A 19,153-nucleotide genomic window follows, 5' to 3' on the forward strand; every position below is an offset into this window, starting at 1 on the left:
TCAAAGTACACAGAAAGTTTTTGTGGAAGCACTGTGCACATGGAAAGATCAGATGTCAATTCCAGTGAGAAAAGAAGTGTTGCCCTTTCCGTAATGGAAGTGTTCCAAATAATTTGTCTCAAAGAAGCTAGGTAGTTCCCCCAAGGAATTATGCCATATCAGGGGCTCAGTGTTAGTCTCTGTGTTGGCAAGTTGGACTCTCAGTGTTGGCAGTAGCCAGATCTAGTGGGTAGAAATTCATGTTGCTGAGCCTATGAATAACCTCCATTCCTTTTTTTTTTTTTTTTTTTTTTTCGAGACAGAGTCTCCCTCTGTCGTCTAGGCTGGAGTGCAGTGGCACCATTTCGGCTCACTGCAACCTCCGCTTGCCCAGTTCAAGTGATTCTCCTGCCTCAGCCTCCTGAGTAGCTGGGATTACAGGCACACACCACCATGCCCAGCTAATTTTTGTATTTTTAGTAGAGACAGGGTTTCACCATGTTGGTCAGGCTGATCTCGAACCCCTGACCTCAAGTGATCCACCCGCCTTAGCCTCCCAAAGTGCTGGGATTACAACTGTGAACCACCACACCCAGAGAGCCACCACACCCAGACATAACCTCCATTCCTACTGCTATGACCACTTTGTTCGTGAGCACATAGTGCGAGGATAGCAGTGGCTAGGGGGAAAGGCTGACTGATTCCAAGGAATGAGTCATCTTGCTCACCTGATTATTAGGATTCTTCTCTGTTGAGATTGTTCTTTGGTGAGCATTCACATAGGACACAAGCATCTTCTCACTTGGTGCCCATCTGGAGAAGTCTGCACATACCTCTTCCCCAGACCACTTGTCACCAATTTTCTAACCATGTTCTTTCCAAATCCCTGACCATCCAGTCAAACCATCAGTCACCATCCATCTGTAGATCTATACTTCTGACCATCTTTTCTTCCAGGCACAATATACAACCAGGTATGCTACTTGAGGTTCTGTCCCAGTAGAAGGATTTCCCTTCCCCTCTGTAGTGCAAGTGAAGCTGTAATGTAGATGGAACTTCCTGTGAATCCCACCTTTTACTTGACCGCCTTAGGAGCCAAGCCTAACAAGCCCTGTTAGGACTTGAGTTTGACCAATGGAATGCAGAATAAATGTTGCTGTGACTTCCAAGATAAGGCCTTAAAAAGCCTTGTAACTTCCACTTTCTGTCTTTGGTACTTTTTTTGTTTTGTTTTTTGTTTTGTTTAGAGACGGAGTCTTGCTCTGTCGCCCAGGCTGGAGTACAGTGGCGTGATCTCTGCTCACTGCAAGTTCCACCTCCTGGGTTCACACCATCCTCCTGCCTCAGCCTCCCTAGTAGCTGGGACTACAGGCGCCCACCACCACACCCAACTAATTTTTTTTTGTATTTTTAGTAGAGACGGGGTTTCACCGTGTTAGCCAGGATGGTCTCGATCTCCTGACCTCGTGATCTACCCACCTTGGCCTCCCAAAGTGCTGGGATTATAGGCGTGAGCCACTGAGCCCAGCATTTTTTTTTTTTTTTTAATGCCTCGACCTTCCAAAGTGCTGGGATTACAGGTGTGAGGCATTGCACCCAATCTCTCTTTGGTACTTTAAAACCTCCATACTATGAAGAAGCTCAGACTGAAGGTCTGTGTGGAAAGAGACCCAGCTATCCTAGATATTCCAAAAATTTCAGCTGAAGACCCTGATATGTGGGTGAGGCCATATTAAATCACCCAACTCCAGCCGATTGGCAGCTGACTAAGGCCACATGTATGAGTCCAACCAAGACCAGCAGAACTCCCCTGTCAACCCACAGGAAGAGAGAAATAATAAATGGTTGTTGCTCTAAGCCACTAAGTTTTAGGGTGGTTTGTTATGTATTAGTAGACAACTGATAAGTAACCACCTATTTAGAAGATACTATTCAGATTTTAAACCATAATTAGTATTTCTTGATACTCAATTTGGAGTTTTATTTGTGGAAAATTATATCTTCCTTTCAGAAAGAATACTATTAGTATAGACATGGGCTGTACCATCTTCCATAGGCAATTGTAGTGGGGCTTTAGATTGTTATATTGGTACTATGGATTACTTAAATTTGAATTTATTTTATTTGCTTTAACATAAGCAAACCGGGAGTGGGGTGTTTACCAAGAGTTATTAAAGCATTTTTAGGGAGATAGGGCTTGAGGGGAGAGTTACCAAAGAAATAATTTTCCAAGATGGACTAATTGGTAGGGATTGTTTAGCAAAATTTGCACTAATGTGAAAAATAAACACTCAATAAATATTAATCGTTGTTACCATTACAGAATCCTGTAATAAATCAGTGGAATTACTATAGGAATAAGGAGGATTCTGCAGTGGTAACAATGGCTAATATTTATTGAATGTTTTCTTGTGTCAGAAAGCTTTACATGCTCTACAAATATTAATTCATTTATTTCTCACCAAAGCTGTATGAGATGGCTACTATGATTCCCACGTTATAGTTGAAGAAACTGAGTGCAAAGAGGTTAAGCAACTTGTCGAGAGTCACAGCTACTAAATACTAACAGCTGAATCCAGACAAGAGTATCCCATACTCAGTGGTTCTTAATGAGTAGTCTGTATTTTGGTTTTTTTCTAGATTACTCTGGAGAGTACACTGAGATGACTTTACCAAAGTTTGGGATATTACATTTATAGTTGGTAGTGATGCAATTACAAATTTAAGAATAAAACTGTGAGAATTATACTAATATTACTAGGGTTATCAAAGCAAACCCTGAGTGCATAATATTTCTAAAATCTAGTGTGGATACATAAAATCTATTTTATGGTACTTTATTCATTTTTGCCGTGATTAGACAAAAAGCTAAGTAGAAATAGAAAATCCAGTTTTGATCATAAAATCTTGTGTTTGAACCTTTAGAATGTCGCTATATTTCAACACTTTAAAAATCTGATTGATTTAAGAAGACAAGGAGAACCACGTCAGATAGTGAAATATATTAATCCCAAAGAGGTAAGGACATTACTTATTGATATAGCATCCTATATTTTTCCTTAAAATGTGATTACTTTATCAATTCAGTGTGCTCATCATATTTGTTTCTTTTTAAAACTGTTTTTATTAAATTATTACACATATGTTGAAAGTTCATAAAACATAAATATATAGCTCAATGAATCATCACAAAGCAAACACCTATGTAACCGTCACCCAGATCAACGTTTTCATACTCCAAATCACTCCTTTCGGGTACCCTACAAATCATTGCCAACTCCCTTCTTCCAAAAGGTAACCACTATTTTATATTCTAACATAATACTTTAATTTCCTATTTTTGAACTGTATATAAATAGAATCCTATAGTATGCTTTGGGGTATATATTTGTTCATCCAACAATACATTTATTTAGCTAAAATTCATTCATTTTTAATTAATAGGCATTATTCTCTTTTATGAATATATTGCTATTTATTCATTCTACAGTTGATTGACCTTTGTATTTTTTCTAGTTTGGGGCTATTTTAATAACTGTTTCTGGGAATTTTCATGTCTCCTCATGGATAAGTGTACACATTTTTTTTGTTGTTTATACTACACCTAGAAATGGAATTGCTGAGCAACAAATTATCCTTATCACAACTCTGGGAGATAATGCCAGATTATTTCCCAAAGCTATTGTACTAATTTATATTTGCACTAGCAATCTTTGGTATTCTTAGTGCTTTACATTCTCACCAATACATAATATTGTCAGTTTGTAATTTGTATCTCCCTGATACTTTTGTGATGTGGAAAGTGCTTATTCAAGTCTCCCGTGTGTGTGTGTGTGTGTGTGTGTGTGTGTTCCCTATCCTTATGGGTTTTAGGGTTTTGTTTTATTTTTTTTTCTAAGACAAGGTCTCACTCTGTCACCCAGGCTGGAGTGCAGTGGCACGATCAGGGCTCACTGCAGCCTCAACCTCCTGGACTCAAGCAATCCTCCTGCTTCAGCCCCGTGAATAACTAGGACTATAGGCGCATGCCACCGCGTCCAGCTAATTTTTTGTATTTTCAGTAGAGACAGGGTTTTGCCATGTTGCTCAAGCTGGTCTCGAACTCCTGGACTCAAGTGATCTGCCCACCTTGGCCTCCCAAAGTGCTGGGATTACAGATGTAAACCACCGTACCCCTTATTGGTCTTTTAAAAATCAGTTCTTTGTATTTTTTTAAAACTACTTCTTTTTTCTCAATTTACTTTTTGTGGTAAAGTACACATAATATAAAATTTACTATCTTAACGATTTTTTTTTCTTTTTTTTTTTATTATACTTTAGGGTTTTAGGGTACATGTGCACAATGTGCAGGTTTGTTACATATGTATCCATGTGCCATGTTGATTTCCTGCACCCATTAACTCGTCATTTAGCATTAGGTGTATCTCCTAATGCTGTCCCTCCCCCCTCCCCCCACCCCACAACAGTCCCCGGAGTGTGATGTTCCCCTTCCTGTGTCCACGAGTTCTCATTGTTCAATTCCCACCTATGAGAGAGAACATGCGGTGTTTGGTTTTTTGTCCTTGCGATAGTTTACTGAGAATGATGTTTTCCAGTTTCATCCATGTCCCTACAAAGGACACGAACTCATCATTTTTTATGGCTGCATAGTATTCCATGGTGTATATGTGCCACATTTTCTTAATCCAGTCTATTGTTGTTGGACATTTGGGTTGGTTCCAACTCTTTGCTATTGTGAATAGTGCTGCAATAAACATACGTGTGCATGTGTCTTTATAGCAGCATGATTTATAGTCCTTTGGGTATATACCCAGTAATGGGATGGCTGGGTCAAATGGTATTTCTAGTTCGAGATCCCTGAGGAATCGCCACACTGACTTCCACGATGGTTGAACTAGTTTACAGTCCCACCAACAGTGTAAAAGTGTTCCTATTTCTCCACATCCTCTCCAGCACCTGTTGTTTCCTGATTTTTTAATGATGGCCATTCTAACTGGTGTGAGATGGTATCTCACTGTGGTTTTGATTTGCATTTCTCTGATGGCCAGTGATGAAGAGCATTTCTTCATGTGTTTTTTGGCTGCAGAAATGTCTTCTTTTGAGAAGTGTCTGTTCATGTCCTCTGCCCACTTTTTGATGGGGTTGTTTGTTTTTTTCTTGTAAATTTGTTTGAGTTCATTGTAGATTCTGGATATTAGCCCTTTGTCAGATGAGTAGGTTGCAAAAATTTTCTCCCATTCTGTAGGTTGCCTGTTCATTCTGATGATAGTTTCTTTTGCTGTGCAGAAGCTCTTTAGTTTAATGAGATCCCATTTGTCAATTTTGGCTTTTGTTGCCATTGCTTTTGGTGTTTTAGACATGAAGTCCTTGCCCACGCCTATGTCCTGAATGGTATTGCCTAGGTTTTCTTGTAGGATTTTAATGGTTTTAGGTCTAACATATAAGTCTTTAATCCATCTTGAATTAATTTTGTATAAGGTGTAAGGAAGGGATCCAGTTTCAGCTTTCTACATATGGCTAGCCAGTTTTCCCAGCACCATTTATTAAATAGGGAATCCTTTCCCCATTTCTTGTTTTTGTCAGGTTTGTCAAAGATCAGATAGTTGTAGCTATGCGGCATCATTTCTGAGGGCTCTGTTCTGTTCCATTGATCTATGTCTCTGTTGTGGTACCAGTACCATGCTGTTTTGGTTACTGTAGCCTTGTAGTATAGTTTAAAGTCAGGTAGTGTGATGCCTCCAGCTTTGTTCTTTTGGCTTAGGATTGACTTGGCGATGCGGGCTCTTTTTTGGTTCCATATGAACTTTAAAGTAGTTTTTTCCAATTCTGTGAAGAAAGTCATTGGTAGCTTGATGGGGATGGCATTGAATCTATAAATTACCTTGGGCAGTATGGCCATTTTCACGATATTGATTCTTCCAACCCATGAGCGTGGAATGTTCTTCCATTTGTTTGTATCCTCTTTTATTTCATTGAGCAGTGGTTTGTAGTTCTCCTTGAAGAGGTCCTTCACATCCCTTGTAAGTTGGATTCCTAGGTATTTTATTCTCTTTGAAGCAATTGTGAATGGGAGTTCACTCATGATTTGGCTCTCTGTTTGTCTGTTATTGGTGTACAAGAATGCTTGTGATTTTTGTACATTAATTTTGTATCCTGAGACTTCGCTGAAGTTGCTAATCAGCTTAAGGAGATTTTGGGCTGAGACAATGGGGTTTTCTAGATATACAATCATGTCATCTGCAAAGAGGGACAATTTGACTTCCTCTTTTCCTAATTGAATACCTTTTATTTCCTTCTCCTGCCTGATTGCTCTGGCCAGAACTTCCAGCACTATGTTGAATAGGAGTGGTGAGAGAGGGCATCCCTGTCTTGTGCCAGTTTTCAGAGGGAATGCGTCCAGTTTTTGCCCATTCAGTATGATATTGGCTGTGGGTTTGTCGTAGATAGCTCTTATTATTTTGAGATACGTCCCATCAATACCTAATTTATTGAGAGTTTTTAGCATGAAGGGTTGTTGAATTTTGTCAAAGGCCTTTTCTGCATCTATCGAGATAATCATGTGGTTTTTGTCTTTGGTTCTGTTTATATGCTGGATTACATTTATTGATTTGCGTATGTTGAACCAGCCTTGCATCCCAGGGATGAAGCCCACTTGATCATGGTGGATAAGCTTTTTGATGTGCTGCTGGATTCGGTTTGCCAGTATTTTATTGAGGATTTTTGCATCAATGTTCATCAAGGATATTGGTCTGAAATTCTCTTTTTTGGTTATGTCTCTGCCAGGTTTTGGTATCAGGACGATGCTGGCTTCATAAAATGTGTTGGGGAGGATTCCCTCTTTTTCTATCGATTGGAATAGTTTCAGAAGGAATGGTACCAGTTCCTCCTTGTACCTCTGGTAGAATTCAGCTGTGAATCCATCAGGTCCTGGACTCTTTTTGGTTGGTAAGCTATTGATTATTGCCACAATTTCAGAACCTGTTATTGGTCTATTCAGAGATTCAACTTCTTCCTGGTTTAGTCTTGGGAGGGTGTATTTGTCGAGGAATTTATCCATTTCTTCTAGATTTTCTAGTTTATTTGCATAGAGGTGTTTGTAGTATTCTCTGATGGTAGATTGTATTTCTGTGGGATCGGTGGTGATATCCCCTTTTTCGTTTTTTATTGCATCTATTTGATTCTTCTCTGTTTTCTTCTTTATTAGTCTTGCTAGCAGTCCATCAATTTTGTTGATCTTTTCAAAAAACCAGGTCCTGGATTCATTAATTTTTTGAAGGGTTTTTTGTGTCTCTATTTCCTTCAGTTCTGCTCTGATTTTAGTTATTTCTAGCCTTCTGCTAGCTTTTGAATGTGTTTGCTCTTGCTTTTCTAGTTCTTTTAATTGTGATGTTAGGGAGTCAATTTTGGATCTTTCCTGCTTTCTCTTGTGGGCATTTAGTGCTATAAATTTCCCTCTACACACTGCTTTGAATGTGTCCCAGAGATTCTGGTATGTTGTGTCTTTGTTCTTGTTGGTTTCAAAGAACATCTTTATTTCTGCCTTCATTTCATTATGTACCCAATAGTCATTCAGGAGCAGGTTGTTCAGTTTCTATGTAGTAGAGCGGTTTTGAGTGAGTTTCTTAATCCTGAGTTCTAGTTTGATCGCACTGTGGTCTGAGAGACAGTTTGTTATAATTTCTGTTCTTTTACATTTGCTGAGGAGAGCTTTACTTCCAACTATGTGGTCAATTTTGGAATAGGTGTGGTGTGGTGCTGAAAAAAATGTATATTCTGTTGACTTGGGGTGGAGAGTTCTGTAGATGTCTATTAGGTCCACTTTATGTAGAGCTGAGTTCAATTCCTGGATATCCTTGTTAACTTTCTGTCTCGTTGATCTGTCTAATGCTGACAGTGGGGTGTTAAAATCTCCCATTATTATTGTGTGGGAGTTTAAGTCCCTTTGTAGGTCACTCAGGACTTGCTTTATGAATCTGGGTGCTCCTGTGTTGGGTGCATATATATTTAGGATAGTTAGCTCTTCTTGTTGAATTGATCCCTTTACCATTATGTAATGGCCTTCTTTTTCTCTTTTGATCTTTGTTGGTTTGAAGTCTATTTTATCAGAGACTAGGATTGTAACCCCTGCCTTTTTTTGTTTTCCAGTTGCTTGATAGATCTTCCTCCATCCCTTTATTTTGAGTCTATGTGTGTCTCTGCACGTGAGATGGGTTTCCTGAATACAGCACACTGATGGGTCCTGACTCCTTATCCAGTTTGCCAGTCTGTGTCTTTTAATTGGAGCATTTAGCCCATTTACATTTAACGTTAATATTGTTATGTGTGAGTCTGATCCTGTCATTATGATGTTAGTTGGTTATTTTGCTCGTTAGTTGCTATAGTTTCTTCCTAGTCTCGATGGTCTTTACAATTTGGCATGTTTTTGCAGTGGCTGGTACCGGTTGTTCCTTTCCATGTTTAGTGCTTCCTTCAGGAGCTCTTTTAGGGCAGGCCTGGTGGTGACAAAATCACTCAGCGTTTGCTTGTCTGTAAAGTGTTTTATTTCTCCTTCACTTATGAAGCTTAGTTTGGCGGGATAGGAGATTCTGGCTTGAACATTCTTTTCTTTAAGAATGTTGAATATCGGCCCCCACTCTCTTCTGGCTTGTAGAGTTTCTGCTGAGAGATCAGCTGTTAGTCTGATGGGCTTCCCTTTGTGGGTAACCCGACCTTTCTCTTTGGCTGCCCTTAACATTTTTTCTTTCATTTCAACTTTGGTGAATCTGACAATAATGTGTCTTGGAGTTGCCCTTCTCGAGGAGTATCTTTGTGGCGTTCTCTGTATTTCCTGAATCTGAATGCTGGCCTGCCTTGCTAGATTGGGGAAGTTCTCCTGGATAATATCTTGCAGAGTGTTTTCCAACTTGGTTCCATTCTCCCCATCATTTTCAGGTACACCAATCAGACGTAGGTTTGGTCTTTTCACATAGTCCCAAATTTCTTGGAGGCTTTGTTCATTTCTTTTTATCCTTTTTTCTCTAAACTTCCCTTCTCTCTTCATTTCATTCATTTCATCTTCCATCAGCGATACCCTTTCTTCCAGTTGATCGCATCTGCTACTGAGGCTTCTGCAATCTTCGCGTAGTTCTCGAAACTTGGCTTTCAGCTCCATCAGCTCCTTGAAGCCCTTCTCTCCATTGGTTATTCTAGTTATCCATTCTTATAATTTTTTTTCAAAGTTTTTAACTTCTTTGCTGTTGTTTTGAATTTCCTCTCGTAGCTCAGAGTAGTTTGATCGTCTGAAGCCTTCTTCTCTCAACTCATCAAAGTCATCCTCCATCCAGCTTTGTTCCGTTGCTGGTGAGGAACTGCGTTCCTTTGGAGGAGGAGAGGTGCTCTGTTTTTAGAGTTTCCAGTTTTTTTGGTCTGTTTTTTCCCCATCTTTGTGGTTTTATCTACTTTTTGTCTTTGATGATGGTGATGTACAGATGGGTTTTTGGTGTGGATGTCCTTTCTGTTTGTTAGTTTTCCTTCTACCAGACAGGACCCTCAGCTGCAGGTCTGTTGGAGTTTACTAGAGGTGCACTCCAGACCCTGTTTGGCTTGGTGTCAGCAGCGGTGGCTGCAGAACAGCGGATTTTCGTGAGACCACAAATTCAGCTGTCTGATAGTTCCTCTGAAAGTTTTGTCTCAGAGAAGTACCGGGTTGAATGAGGTGTGAGTCTGTCCCTACTGGGGGGGTGCCTCCCAGTTAGGCTGCTCAGGGGTGAGGGACCCACTTTAGGAGGCAGTCTGACCATTCTCAGATCTCCAGCTGCGTGCTGGGAGAACCACTACTCTCTTCAAAGCTGTCAGTCAGACAGGGACATTTAAGTCTGTGGAAGTTCTTGCAGAGTTTTTGTTTGTCTGTGCCCTGCCCCCAGGGGTGGAGCCTACAGAGGCAGGCATGCCTCCTTGAGCTGTGGTGGGCTCCACCCAGTTCGAGCTTCCTGGCTGCTTTGTTTACCTAAGCAAGCCTGGGCAATGGCGGGCGCCCCTCCCCCAGCCTCGCTGCCGCCTCACAGCTTGATCTCAGACTGCTGTGCTAGCAATTAGCGAGACTCCGTGGGCATAGGACCCTCCGAGCCAGGTGCGGGACACAATCTCCTCGTGTGCCGTTTTCCAGGCCCGTTGGAAAAGCGCAGTATTAGGATGGGACTGACCCGATATTCCAGGTGCCGTCTGCTTCCCCTTTCTTTGACTAGGAAAGGGAACTCCCTGACCCCTTGCGCTTCGGGAGTGAGGCAATGCCTCGCCCTGCTTTGGCTTGCACACAGTGCACTTCACCGACTGTCCTGCACCCACTGTTAGGCACTCCCTAGTGAGATGAAACCGGTACCTCAAGCAGAAATGCAGAAATCACCCGTCTTCTGTGTCGCTGGGGCTGGGAGCTGGAGACCGGAGCTGTTCCTATTCGGCCATCTTGGCTCCACCCTCCGCGATTTTTTTTTATTAATTTTTTTTGCACACAAAAACAATAAACATTTTCTAAAAATACATACAAACAAAAAGATGCGTATCAAACATATTAGGAAGGTTACACATGGGAAGTCGGGGAATAGAAATGGGGGGTGGGAGTTAAATGAGAGAGGGACTTTATGTGGATCAGTGATAATAACTCAATCCTCTATTTGACAAAGAAGAGGGAGAAGGAAGAGGAAGAAAAAGAAAGTGGGATAAAGGATCAGAAAGGGAGGAAAATAGAAAAAATTAGAGTATGACTCCAGGGTAGACCTGTTTCGTTGTCACTGAGTTGGTTGGTTGGTTTGTCTGTTGTATTTTTCATGTTTCGCCAAGTTGGCCAGACTGGTCTCGAACTCCTAGCCCGAAGTGATCAACCCGCCTCGCCCCCCAGAGTGCCGGGACCACAGGCGTGAGCCACCACGTCCAGTCCCCACATTGCTTCTGGCCTCCGTGGTAGACCTCCCAGACGGAGCGGCCGGGCAGAGGCGCTCCTCACTTCTTCCCAGACACGGGGCAGCTGGGCAGAGGCGCTCCTCACTTCCCAGACGGGGCGGCAAGGCAGAGACGCTCCTCACTTCTTCCCAGACGATAGGTGGCCAGGCAGAGGCGCCCCTCACTTCCCAGACGATGGGTGGCCTGGCAGAGGCGCTCCTCACTTCCCAGACGATGGGTGGCCGGGCAGAGGCGCTCCTCACTTCCCAGACGGGGCGGCCGGGCAGAGGCGCTCCTCACTTCCCAGACGGGGCGGCCGGGCCGAGGCGCTCCTCACTTCCCAGACGGGGCGGCCGGGCAGAGGCGCTCCTCACTTCCCAGACGATAGGTGGCCGGGCAGAGGCGCTCCTCACTTCCCAGACGATGGGTGGCCGGGCAGAGGCTCTCCTCATTTCCCAGATGGGGTGGCCGGGCAGAGGTGCTCCTCACTTCTTCCCGGACGGGGCGGTGGGGCAGAGGCGCTCCTCACTTCCCAGACGGGGGCGCCGGGCAGAGGCTCTCCTCACTTCTTCCCGGATGGGGCGGCCGGGCAGAGGCGCTCCTCACTTCTTCCCGGACGGGGCGGCCGGGCAGAGGCGCTCCTCACTTCCCAGACGGGGAGGCCGGGCAGAGGTGCTCCTCACTTCTTCCCGGACGGGGCGGCCGGGCAGTGGCGCTCCTCACTTCTTCCCGGACGGGGCGGCCGGGCAGAGGCTCTCCTTACTTCTTCCCGGACGGGGCGGCCGGGCAGAGGCGCTCCTCACCTCCCAGACGATGGGTGGCCGGGCAGAGGCGCTCCTCACTTCCCAGATGATGGGTGGCCGGGCAGAGGCGCTCCTCACTTCCCAGACGGGGCGGCCGGGCAGAGGCGCTCCTCACTTCCCAGACGGTGGGTGGCCGGGGAGAGGCGCTCCTCACTTCCCAGACGGTGGGTGGCCGGGCAGAGGTGCTCCTCACTTCCCAGACGGGGCGGCCGGGCAGAGGCGCTCCTCACTTCCCAGACGGTGGGTGGCCGGGCAGAGGCGCTCCTCACTTCCCAGACGGGGTGGCCGGGCAGAGGCGCTCCTCACTTCCCAGACGGTGGGTGGTCGGGTAGAGGCGCTCCTCACTTCCCAGACGGGGTGGCCGGGCAGAGGCGCTCCTCACTTCCCAGACGGTGGGTGGCCGGGCAGAGGCGCTCCTCACTTCCCAGACGGTGGGTGGCCGGGCAGAGGCGCTCCTCACTTCTCAGACGGGATGGCCGGGCAGAGGCGCTCCTCACTTCCCAGACGGTGGGTGGCCGGGCAGAGGCGCTCCTCACTTCCCAGACGGTGGGTGGCCGGGCAGAGGCGCTCCTCACTTCCCAGACGGGGTGGCCGGGCAGAGGCGCTCCTCACTTCCCAGACGGTGGTGGCCGGGCAGAGGCGCTCCTCACTTCCCAGACGGTGGGTGGCCGGGCAGAGGCGCTCCTCACTTCCCAGACGGGGCGGCCGGGCAGAGGCGCTCCTCACTTCCCAGACGGTGGGTGGCCAGGCAGAGGCGCCCCTCACTTCCCAGACGGGGTGGCCGGGCAGAGGCGCTCCTCACTTCCCAGACGATGGGTGGCCGGGCAGAGGCGCTCCTCACTTCCCAGACGGGGTGGCCGGGCAGAGGTGCTCCTCACCTCCCAGACGATGGGTGGCCGGGCAGAGGCTCTCCTCACCTCCCAGACGGGGCAGCCGGGCAGAGGCGCTCCTCACTTCTTCCCGGACGGGGCGGCCGGGCAGAGGCACTCCTCACTTCTTCCCGGACGGGGCGCCCGGGCAGAGGCGCTCCTCACTTCCTCCCGGACGGGGTGGCCGGGCAGAGGCGCTCCTCACCTCCCAGACGATAGGTGGCCAGGCAGAGGCGCTCCTCACTTCCCAGACGATGGGTGGCCGGGCAGAGGCTCTCCTCACTTCCCAGATGATGGGTGGCCGGGCAGAGGCACTCCTCACTTCCCAGACGGGGCGGCCGGGCAGAGGCGCTCCTCACTTCCCAGACGGTGGGTGGCCGGGCAGAGGCGCTCCTCACTTCCCAGACGGGGCGGCCGGGCAGAGGCGCTCCTCACTTCCCAGACAGTGGGTGGCCGGGCAGAGGCGCTCCTCACTTCCCAGACGGTGGGTGGTCGGGTAGAGGCGCTCCTCACTTCCCAGACGGGGTGGCCGGGCAGAGGCGCTCCTCACTTCCCAGACGGTGGGTGGCCGGGCAGAGGCGCTCCTCACTTCCCAGACGGTGGGTGGCCGGGCAGAGGCGCTCCTCACTTCTCAGACGGGGTGGCCGGGCAGAGGCGCTCCTCACTTCCCAGACGGTGGGTGGCCGGGCAGAGGCGCTCCTCACTTCCCAGACGGTGGGTGGCCGGGCAGAGGCGCTCCTCACTTCCCAGACGGGGTGGCCGGGCAGAGGCGCTCCTCACTTCCCAGACGGTGGGTGGCCGGGCAGAGGCGCTCCTCACTTCCCAGACGGTGGGTGGCCGGGCAGAGGCGCTCCTCACTTCCCAGACGGGGCGGCCGGGCAGAGGCGCTCCTCACTTCCCAGACGGTGGGTGGCCGGGCAGAGGCGCTCCTCACTTCCCAGACGGGGTGGCCGGGCAGAGGCGCTCCTCACTTCCCAGACGATGGGTGGCCGGGCAGAGGCGCTCCTCACTTCCCAGACGGGGCGGCCGGGCAGAGGTGCTCCTCACCTCCCAGACGATGGGTGGCCGGGCAGAGGCTCTCCTCACCTCCCAGACGGGGCAGCCGGGCAGAGGCGCTCCTCACTTCTTCCCGGACGGGGCGGCAGGGCAGAGGCACTCCTCACTTCTTCCCGGACGGGGCGCCCGGGCAGAGGCGCTCCTCACTTCCTCCCGGGCGGGGCGGCCGGGCAGAGGCGCTCCTCACCTCCCAGACGATAGGTGGCCAGGCAGAGGCGCTCCTCACTTCCCAGACGATGGGTGGCCGGGCAGAGGCTCTCCTCACTTCCCAGATGATGGGTGGCCGGGCAGAGGCACTCCTCACTTCCCAGACGGGGCGGCCGGGCAGAGGCGCTCCTCACTTCCCAGACGATGGGTGGCCGGGCAGAGGCGCTCCTCACTTCCCAGATGGGGCGGCCGGGCAGAGGCGCTCCTCACTTCCCAGACGATGGGTGGCCGGGCAGAGGCGCTCCTCACTTCCCAGGCAGGGCGGCCGGGCAGAGGCGCTCCTCACTTCCCAGACGATGGGTGGCCGGGCAGAGGCGCTCCTCACTTCCCAGATGGTGGGTGGCCGGGCAGAGGCACTCCTCACTTCCCAGACGGGCGGCCGGGCAGAGGCGCCCCTCACCTCTTCCCAGACGGGGCGGCCGGGCAGAGGCGCTCCTCACTTCTTCCCGGACGGGGCACCCGGGCAGAGGCGCTCCTCACTTCCCAGATGGGGCGGCCGGGCAGAGGCGCTCCTCACTTCTTCCCAGACAGGGCGGCCGGGCAGAGGCGCTCCTCACTTCTTCCCAGACGGGGCGGCCGGGCAGAGGCGCTCCTCACTTCCCAGACGATGGGTGGCTGGGCAGAGGCGCTTCTCACTTCCCAGACGATGGGTGGCCGGGCAGAGGCGCTCCTCCCTTCCCAGACGATGGGTGCCTGGGCAGAGGCGCTCCTCACTTCCCAGACGGGGCGGCCGGGCAGAGGCGCTCCTCACTTCCCAGACGATGGGTGGCCAGGCAGAGGCGCTCCTCACTTCCCAGACAGGGCGGCCGGGCAGAGGGGCCCCTCACTTCTTCCCGGACAGGGCGGCCGGGCAGAGGGGCTCCTCCCTTCTTCCCAGACAGGGCGGCAGGGCAGAGGCACTCCTCACTTCTTCCCGGACGGGGCGGCCGGGCAGAGGCGCTCTTCACTTCCCACACGGGGCGGCCGGGCAGAGGCGCTCCTCACTTCTTCCCAGACGGGGCGGCCGGGCAGAGGCGCTCCTCACTTCCCAGACGGGGTGGCCGGGCAGAGGCGCTCCTCCCTTCCCAGACGATGGGTGCCTGGGCAGAGGCGCTCCTCACTTCCCAGACGGGGCGGCCGGGCAGAGGCGCTCCTCACTTCCCAGACGATGGGTGGCCGGGCAGAGGCGCTCCTCACTTCCCAGACAGGGCGGCCGGGCAGAGGGGCCCCTCACTTCTTCCCGGACGGGGCGGCCGGGCAGAGGGGCTCCTCCCTTCTTCCCAGACAGGGCGGCAGGGCAGAGGCACTCCTCACTTCTTCCCGGACGGGGCGGCCGGGCAGAGGCGCTCTTCACTTCCCACACGGGGCGGCCGGGCAGAGGCGCTCCTCACTTCTTCCCAGACGGGGCGGCCGGGCAGAGGCGCTCCTCACTTCCCAGACGGGGTGGCCGGGCAGAGGCGCTCCTCACTTCTTCCCAGACGGGACGGCCGGGCAGAGGCGCTCCTCACTTCCCAGACGGGGCGGCCGGGCAGAGGCGCTCCTCACTTCTTCCCAGACGGGGCGGCCGGGCAGAGGCGCTCCTCACTTCCCAGACGGGGCAGCCGGGCAGAGGCGCTCCTCACTTCTTCCCAGACGGGGCGGCCAGGCAGAGGCGCTCCTCACTTCCCAGACGATGGGTGGCCAGGCAGAAGCGCTCCTCACCTCCCAGACGATGGGTGGCCGGGCAGAGGCGCTCTTCACCTCCCAGATGATGGGTGGCTGGGCAGAGGCGCTCCTCACCTCCCAGACGATGGGTGGCCGGGCAGAGGCGCTCTTCACCTCCCAGACGATGGGTGGCCGGGCAGAGGCGCTCCCCACCTCCCAGACGGGGCGGCGGCCGGGCAGGGGCTGCAATCCCAGCACCCTGGTAGGCCAAGGCAGGCGGCTGGGAGGCGGAGGCTGCCGCGAGCCCAGACCACGCCACCGCACTCCAGCCCGGGCAACACCGAGCACCGGGTGAGCGAGACTCCGTCTGCAGTCCCAGTACCTCGGGAGGCTGAGGCGGGCAGAGCACTCGGCGTCAGGAGCTGGCGACCAGCGTGGCCAACATGGCGAGCGCGCGCCTGCAGCCAAAGGAGAAAAAGCAGGCAGCGGTGGCGCACAGCGGCAGTCCCAGCCAGTCTGCGGCGCGGGCAGCAGCGAGCCGAGTAGATTGCAGTCTGGGCCACAGAGGGAAAGAAAAGAAAAGAAAAGAAAGAAAGAAAGGAAGGAAGGCAGGCGGGCAGGCGGGCAGGCGGGCAGGCGAAAGAAAGAAAGAAAGGAGGGAGGGAGGGAAGGCTTAACGATTTTTAAGAATACAGTTCAGGCCGGGCACTGTGGCTCACGCCTGTAATTCCAGCACTTTGGGAGGCCGAGGCAGGCGGATCACGATGTCAGGAGATCAAGACCATCCTGGCTAACATGGCGAAACCCTGTCTCTACTAAAAATACAAAAAAAGAAAAAAAAAAATTAGCCGAGCGTGGTGGCAGGCGCCTGTAGTCCCAGCTACTTAGGAGGCTGAGGCAGGAGAATGGCATGAACATGGGAGGTGGAGCTTGCAGTGAGCAGAGATCAAGCCACTGCACTCCAGCCTGGGCGACAGAGCGAGACTCTGTCTCAAAAAAAAAAAAAAAATACAATTCAGTAGTACTAAACACATTTGTAATGTGTGTAACCATCACCAGCCATCACCACCACCCATCTCCATGAATCTTTTCATCTTGTAAAACCAAAACTCTATCCTCATTAAACAGTAACTCCTTATTTTCCCTTCCACCTATCTCCCAGCAGCTACCATTCTACCTCCTGTCCCTATGAATTTGACTAATTACCTCATAGGAGTGGAATTATACAGTACTTGTCTTTTTGTGATTGGCTTATGTCACTTAGCACAGTGTCTTCAAGATTCACCCATGTAATGGTTTATTGCAGGATTTCTTTCCTTTCTTAAGGCTGAATAATATTCCATTGTGTGTATATACTATATTGCACTTGTTCACTCGTCCACCGATGGACACTTGGGTTGCTTACATGTTTTAGCTATTATGAATAATGCTTCTATAAATGGTTATACAAATATCTCTTTGAGACCCTTCTTCTAATTCTTTTGGGTATATATCCAGAAGTGGAATTGCTGGATCATATGGTAATTCCATTTTTAAGTTTTTTAGGAACAACCATACTGCTTTCCACAGTGGCTGTACAATTTTGTACTCTCACCAATAATGCACAAGGGTTATATATTCTTTGTAGAAGCCCTTTGTCAGTTATTTGTGTTACATGCATCTTTTTTTCACTCTATGGCTTGTCACTCTCTTAATGGAGTCTTTCCTTTGATTTTTTATTATAAAAATGTCAAATATATGCAAAAGGAGAAAGAGTAAAGTCATAAGCCACCGTGTACCCATCATCTAGCTTCAACAGTTAGCAATTCATAACCAATCTTGTTTCATCTATACCTCTACCCACTTTCTACAACCTCTAGGTTATTTTGAAGCAGTGGTGTCTTTTGATGAACAAAGTTCTCAATTTTAATGTAGTTCAATTTATCAGTATTTTCCTATATGTTTGGTGCCTTTTTAATTTGTTTTTTTCTTTTTTCTTTTTCTTTTTTTGAGACAGGGTCTCGTTCTGTCTCCCAGGCTGGAGCATAGTGGTGTGATCACAGTTCACTGCAGCCTCAACCTCCTGGGCCCAAGCGATCCTCCCACCTCAGCCTCACAAGTAGCTGGAGCAACAGGCACATGCCACCATGCCCAGCTAATTTTTTCATTTTTTGTAGAGATGGAGTCTCCCTAGGTTGCGCAGGCTGGTCTCAAACTCCTGAGCTCAAGCAATCCTTATGCCTTGGCCTCCCAATGTGCTGGGATAACAGGCATGAGCCACTACACCAAGCTGGTGTTTTTTGTTCTGTTTTGTTTTTTGGTACTTTTGTTTTTTTGTTTGTTTTTTAATACTTTAAGTTCTGGAATACATGTGCAGAACATGCAGGTTTGTTACATAGGTATACACGTACCTTGGTGATTTGCTGCACGCATCAACCCGTCATCTACATTAGGTATTTCTCCTAATGCTGTCCCTCCTCTAGCCCCCCCCCACCCCTGTACAGACCCCAGTATGTGATGTTCCCCTCCCTGTGTCCATGTGTTCTCATTGTTCAACTTCCACTTATGAGTGAGAATGTGCAGTGTCTGGTTTTCTGTTCCTGTGTTAGTTTGCTGAGAATGATGGTTTCCAGCTTCATCCATGTCCCTGCAAAGGACATGAACACATCCTTTTTATGGCTGCATAGTATTCCGTGGTGTATATGTGGCACATTTTCTTTATCCAGTCTGTCATTGATGGGCATTTGGGTTGGTTCCAAGTCTTTGCTATTGTGAACAGTGCTCCAATAAACATACGTGTGCCTGTGTCTTTATAGTAGAATGATTTATAATCCTTTGGGTATATACCTAGTGATGGGGTTGCTGGGTCAAATGGTACTTCTGGTTCTAGATCCTTGAGGAATTGTCACACTGTCTTCCACAATTGGTAGAACTAATTTACACTCCCACCAACAGTGTAAAAGCATTCCTATTTCTCCACATCCTCTCCAGCATCTATTCTTTCCTGGCTATTTAATGATTGCCATTCTAACTGGGGTGAGATGGTATCTCATTTTGGTTTTGATTTGCATGTTTCTAATGACCAGTGATGATGACCTTTTTAAAATATGTTTGTTGACCACATAATTGTCTTCTTTTGAGAAGCATCTGTTCATATCCTTCACCCCCTTTTTGATGGGGTGTTTTTTTCTTGTAAATTTGTTTAAGTTCCTTATAGATTCTGGATATTAGCCCTTTGTCAGATGGATAGATTGCAAAAATTTTCTCCCATTCTGTAGGTTGCCTGTTCATTCTGATGATAGTTTCTTTTGCTGTGCAGAAGCTCTTTCGTTTAATTAGATCCCATTTGTCACTTTTGGCTTTTATTGCCATTGCTTTTGGTGTTTTAATCATGAAGTCTTTGCCCATGCCTAGGTCCTGAATGGTATTGCCTAGGTTTTCTTCTAAGATTTTTATGGTTTTAGGTCTTATCTAGAGTTAATTTTTGTATAAGGTGTAAGGAAGGGGTCCAGTTTTAGTTTTCTGCATATGGCTAGCCATTTTTCCCAGCACTATTTATTAAATAGGAAATCTTTTCCCCATTGCTTGTTTTTGTCAGGTTTGTGAAAGATGAGATGGTGTCAAAGATGTGCTTGTTTTTGTCAGGTTTGTCAAGGATGAGATGTGTGGTGGTATTTCTGAGGCCTCTGTTCTGTTCCATTGGTCTATATATCTGTTTTGGTA

At 49.0% G+C, this 19,153-nt stretch overlaps 1 protein-coding gene across 2 annotated transcripts in view; it reads left to right on the forward strand.

Annotated features, from left to right (window-relative positions):
• C15H11orf65 (chromosome 15 C11orf65 homolog) overlaps positions 1 to 19,153 on the forward strand; it is a 173,021-nt gene that overhangs the window by 32,275 nt on the left and 121,593 nt on the right. Inside the window, exon 3 of one of the 2 annotated variants that reach the window (XM_030828862.1) lies at positions 2,905 to 2,997. The exons of the other annotated variant lie outside the window; for it this stretch is intronic. Coding sequence (XP_030684722.1) covers positions 2,905 to 2,997 — 93 coding nt within the window. The remainder of the gene's footprint in view (positions 1 to 2,904; positions 2,998 to 19,153) is intronic. 2 annotated transcript variants of the gene reach the window in all.

This window comes from Nomascus leucogenys, chromosome 15 (genome assembly GCF_006542625.1).
Source record: "Nomascus leucogenys isolate Asia chromosome 15, Asia_NLE_v1, whole genome shotgun sequence".
Lineage (NCBI taxonomy): Eukaryota > Metazoa > Chordata > Mammalia > Primates > Hylobatidae > Nomascus > Nomascus leucogenys.